Source organism: Gastrolobium bilobum, unplaced genomic scaffold (assembly GCF_033153095.1).
Source record: "Gastrolobium bilobum isolate Gb01-03AN ecotype WA unplaced genomic scaffold, APGP_CSIRO_Gbil_v1 utg12004, whole genome shotgun sequence".
Classification (NCBI taxonomy): domain Eukaryota; kingdom Viridiplantae; phylum Streptophyta; class Magnoliopsida; order Fabales; family Fabaceae; genus Gastrolobium; species Gastrolobium bilobum.
Window position 1 is genome coordinate 105,181 of NW_026895770.1, and position 5,976 is coordinate 111,156.

The window sequence follows — 5,976 nt, forward strand, 5'->3', positions numbered from 1 at the left end:
GGAGCTGCATCAGAATTTACTCAAGGCCCAGAATCGCATGGTGCAGCAAGCCAATAAGAAGAGACGTGATGTGCAGTTTCAGAAGGGCGAGTTCGTTTATTTAAAGTTGCAACCTTACAGGCTCAAATGTCTTGCCAAGCGGGTGAATGAAAAATTAAGCCCAAGATTCTATGGTCTGTTTAAAATTCTCCAACGAATTGGGGCTGTAGCTTACAAATTGCAATTGCCTGCTGGTTGTCAAGTCCACCCAGTTTTTCATGTGTCATTGTTGAAACCAGCAACAGTTACTGTAACCAATGTACAACCCCCTCCTGACTGTTTATCTGACGAGTGGGAATTGCAGGTGGAACCAGAGGAAGTCCTCCAGTGGCGCCGTTCCCAGCAGCAGCCATTAGAGGTCTTGATTAAATGGCGAAATCTGCCCGCTTTTGAAAATACTTGGGAGGAATACCTAGTGCTCAACCGTCAGTTTCCTCACTTCCACCTTGAGGACAAGGTGCTTAAATTGGGGGAAAGTATTGATACAATCCCAGTAAAAGTCTATCAAAGGAGCAAGGACACGAAGATTTGGGCTCCTAAACCCAACTTACAACAAGGCCCATTTGGCACCAACCATCAGGATGACCTCACTGCCCTCACTGTCACTCAACGGATTACCAACGTGGAAGGGAGTTAGTTACGGAGGCATGAATAAAGAGAGAATGGAAGGCACAAAGGGGACACGCTGGGAGAATATGGATTGTGGGTCCCTTAGGGGAATTGGGAGAGAGTGGAGCCTCTCTATGTGCTCCACACTATCTGTTAATTGTTCTTTATCTTGTTAATGGTTGAGACTATTTTTAATTCCTTGTAATCGTTGTTGAGAGATTGTTGAACTGAACCTTTTACCAGATTAATAGTATATTGAATATAATTCCAGAAAAGTTGCTCTTCTGTTAATTGGTTTCTATTATTTGATCGGAGAACTTTATGACAATCCATTGCCAGTTGATTCACGGTGATTGTCTGCAAATTTACTTGTTTATTATGAGTATTTGTAATCATTTCATTCCTATCATCTACTAATTTGCTTAGGAAACAAAAACTCCACAGTTTAGTGTGTAGAATAAATCACCTACTGCAGTGTCTTTCTTCATGCTTTCCTCCAATTTGCAGTTTCCTACTTCTAGTTTATTGTTTATTGTGTACAATAATTCCTATTTCTAATTTATTTAATTCCCATTACGTTGACTTCAATATTTAATTACAGTTTAAACATGTAAGATATGCGTATTATATAATGCATTATCTAGACTAACGAGTGCATTTTTCAAACGTTTACTTCTTTGAAGCCCTGAATCTTGCCCTCAGAGTAGAAGTACCTACTACACATTCCATTATATATATAGTGGACTAGGCCTTTGGCATTTGATCATAGCAATTTGCACTGTTATCTTACACGATCACAAACCATAAACAAACTTCACTCTTAGACATGGCTCCAAGTTTCAACCCTTCAAATTCATTATATGACTTTGTTGTAAAAGATGGGAATGGGGTGAAAGGTTTGGTAGACTCAGGTTTATCAGAGGTGCCAGAGAGGTACATACAACCCCCACATGAACGAATCAATAAGCGAGATTCGAGGCCACATGATGTGCCACCTATTGATTTGTCAAAGCTCAATGGTCCTGAGCATGACATGGTGGTGGATGAGATTGTTAGAGCAGCTGAGACTCTTGGTTTCTTTCAGGTAATCAACCATTGTGTTCCTGTGGAGTTATTGGAATCACTTAAAGATGCAGCACACGCATTCTTCAACTTGCCACCAGAGAATAAAGCTGTTTACTGCACAGGGGTGAGCCCAAGCCCAAAGATAAAATATGGGACTAGCTTTGTTCCTGAGAAAGAGAAGGCCTTGGAATGGAAGGACTATATCAGTATGGTATATAGCAGTGATGAAGAGGCTCTTCAATATTGGCCTAATCAGTGCAAGTATGTTTTTCTACTCTCTCTACTAAATTATCCACTTTTGAAAATATCAAATATTGTTGTGAACTAAATATCCTAAACTGCTACATGAAGACACATTAATAATTTTATACTATTTTTTGGTGACACACCGCATGATGCCAAGAGTCTTGTAGAATTGAAGCATCGATAATTGTTACGAAAATAAAAAATTATTGACGGGCCTTCACTTGTTAGCTTAAGTTGTTTGGTGAGATGCTTATTACATTAAGGTATCATAGTCTCCGTAATCACGAATCATGAGCTTGATTCTCACCGCACTTTAAACTTAGGATTTTTACGTGAGTGAGTATATTTGAAAAATGTAAAATCATCTATAGACCTTCAACCAGTGTTATTAAATCCGACTCGGGCATCGACCCGGTTGGGGTACTGGATCACTAGTCGGACCGGTGGGTCATTGTCGGATCGCTTGACCCGGATATATATAGATATATAAAAATATATATAAATATGAACATATAAATTCAATTATATTCTCCATATCTAAAATGAATTAAACAAGGTCCACTAAATAAGCTCAAAAACATGAAGCATAAATAAATAAAAATGCATGCTATTACTATGTCAATTTAAATTGTAATTCAGAATTCCCATAAACATACCTCTCAATGACATTGAACTCATATTTTTCAAATTCAACTACATTAAAATGACATATATCACATTCACTAATTTATTATTCTGTAAATTGCTTCAGTATTGGAAACTAAAATTTGATGTCATTGTAGAAGAGTATACTAGCAAATAAAATTTTAAAAAAAAATTAAAATGAGTTCTACATTTTTTTCTGATAAGATGAAATAGTTTTGGCTTTTTTGTTTTTTTTATATGCATGACCCGACCGGTCACCGGATTTGACCGATTTTGCCTGAATTTGACCGGGTCGATGCATAACCGGTTTAATGCTTGATCCAAACCGATCTGATGACCGGTTCACCAGATTCCAAGTCAACTCAACCTGGTCGGGCCGGGTTTTACAACAATGCCTTCATCAACCAACTTGAGCTGTTAGTTGAGATAGTTGTTTTTATCAATAGTACATATGCTATAGTCACATTGAAGGATTAATTGGTGTACATGACAAACTTGCTAAATAATAATAGACAGTTTCTGCAATAGCATTTATGGGTCTGAATTATTTCTTTCTGTATATGCAGGGAAGTTGCACTTGATTATTTGAGGTTATCGTCCAAGATGGCTAGAGACATCCTGAAAACCTTGATAGGTAAGCTTGGAGTGGAACTAGATGACTCAAAAATTGAGGGTCTTCTTGGTATGAGGATGGTTAACATGAACTACTACCCCACATGCCCAAATCCAGAGCTCACAGTGGGTGTAGGGCGCCATTCAGACATGGGATCTATCACAGTGCTACTCCAAGATGGCATTGGTGGCTTATATGTCAAAGTGGAAGAAGACAATGATGCTGGAAAAGGAGAGTGGGTGGAAATTCCACCAATCCCTGGAGCTTTAGTCATCAATATTGGTGATACTCTAGAGGTTTGATATCTTAAAATCAGATATTTAAGTAAATAACTCAAATTTTAGAGATTCAAATCCACTTTTAGTTGGCACGTAATAACTCAATTTTTAAATGCTTTCACTTAATATAAGTCACATTTTATGGGGTGCAGCCTAAGTTCCCATGATATAATAATATCATTTTAGTCACACATTGAACCAATGAATATATGCTAACCTACTCTAGAATAATAGTGCCAAATAATTAATTTAATCTAAAATCTTATGGTTTTTATTTTTTTAAATTTAATATCAATATTTCTCACACACTTCCTTGTAAAGAATTATTTGTTCGAATTGCATGCACGACTAATTAATTAATTGAACTGAACCAGTTAGTGATCTGATTCTCGATACAAGTGATCGAATCATCCGAGTCGAACTGATTTTAATAACATTATCTTCATTAACATTAGTATTTGCCATTCTATTTTTTAATAATTTCAAACCATTATATTTAATATTTTTTATAACCATTTGATTTAATTGAATTACTTATGAGACAACTAATTCAATCTAACAAGTTAACTTTGTCCAGTAAATATCACATAAATAATTCTATATATATTTCTAACTAACCTTGTTTTTACTTTTTATTGATGTAAGATATTGAGCAATGGGAAGTATAAGAGTGCTGAACACCGAGTAAAGACAACGAGCACCCAATCCAGAGTATCAATTCCAGTGTTTACTGTGCCTATAGTTACAGAGAAGATTGGCCCATTACCAGAGGTGATGAAGAAAGATGGGTTGGCCCGTTATAGGGAAGTTGTGTTCCAAGATTACATGAACCACTTCTTTGGGAATTCTCATGATGGAAAGAAGTCTCTTGATTTTGCAAGGATTTAGTATGGAAAAATAACTTGTGTGTATTTCCTTTTTCATTTCATGTTACATGAATAAGACTTTCAGTATCAAATAGCAATAAATCCAAGGCCATATATTATTAATCTCCTTGTCTTCCTCTTTGTTGCAGTCATCAATATTCATTGCATTTGTCTAAAGTCTAAATTACATAACAAAAAATTGAATGGGTGAACATGAACTAATAGAAATTTTTATTTATGCCTGCACATTTAATGCCATGCTGCCCCAAATTTTTTTTTTAAAACAAAGTTTTAAATGCATTAAAAAATAAAAGAATATAAACAAGAAGGGTTTATATCCCCATGTTACATAAACCAAATTTGTTGTCATGTTAAGAAAAAAAGACCAATTCATTGAATAATGTGCCCTCTCACTTTCTTTAATATTAACTTGTCTTTTTCTGAACATGATAAATAATTTAGTTCATATAACATAAGGGATATAATCCTTAAACAAGAAAAGAAAAGAAAACTTCTACTTAACATAAAAAAAAGTAGTAATCAACTTATTGATATAAAAACAATAAAACATAACCAGTAAATAAGATGTGTTTCTTTCTTAGTACATGTGCTTGAATTCTTGGCAATCTTTTTTTTTTTTTTTTTTTGGTTTAAATAAGGGCATAGCCCAAAACAAAAAAGCGAACAAACTACAAACGAGAAACTCTAGTCCTATGAACAGAACTAAAATCAGAAAAATACAACCACTTAATATCAGGGGGAGGAGATTGGAAAGTCAAATAGTCCTCTTGTTCCATTCTTTCCAGCAAAAAATTAGCCAGTCAATCCGCGCAAGAATTACTTTCTCTATATGTATGCACCAGTTGAACTGTCTAGTTATTTGATAGTCATTCCCGTATCTGAGTCATAAGTCGAGACACACAGGATGCATCACCAGATTTGGTGAGCAGAGTGATAGTAGTAGATGAATCACTTTCTAGTATAACTTTTCTCCAACCACCATTCCAAGCAAGTTCCAACCCTTTAAATATCCCCCATAATTTAGCAGTTAAAGTATTGCAAAAACACACCCTATAAGAAAAAGCATCTAACCATCTCCCATTTGACCCACGAATCAGCCCCCCACAAGTAGCCCTACAAAGATTACCATTTGAAGCACCATCTGTATTTAGCTTAATCCAATCAGTATCTGGCGGGACCCATTTGACTAGACCTCACTATATCCCCTATCCATTCTACCTTCATTCATATTAGAGACATCAGCCCAAATTTCAGCACCTTGAGCCTAATTACATCAAGATTATATCTACTTTTAGCCATACATGAACCATGAACTATTTCATTTCTGCATTTCACGAGATATCACTTCTAAGGTTCCATTTTTAACACTTAAAAACGTTAAAGCATGCATCTTTAAACCCCTATAGGTAAGTTATCACGTTGGTTACTTGTTTATCTTATTAATCATGGCAAGACTCCACTTTTACCCATTAAAACTCATGATCAATGATTGGTAACACTTATCCAAGGTTCAAACAGAGCAACAATGGCTCTTGGAGCTCACCACACTGCCTCTACAGTTCTGACTTGAAGGCAAACGAAAATGGCACACCAA

General features: G+C 35.7%; 1 protein-coding gene across 1 annotated transcript; it reads left to right on the top strand.

The window, feature by feature from the left end:
* The first annotated feature begins 1,474 nt into the window (after positions 1 to 1,474).
* On the top strand, positions 1,475 to 4,383 carry LOC133295740 (scopoletin 8-hydroxylase). The gene is made up of 3 exons (XM_061494592.1): positions 1,475 to 1,974; positions 3,171 to 3,513; positions 4,141 to 4,383. Exons 1-3 carry the CDS (start codon positions 1,475 to 1,477, stop codon positions 4,381 to 4,383), a joined length of 1,086 nt encoding a protein of 361 aa, XP_061350576.1.
* Positions 4,384 to 5,976: the final 1,593 nt, after the last annotated feature.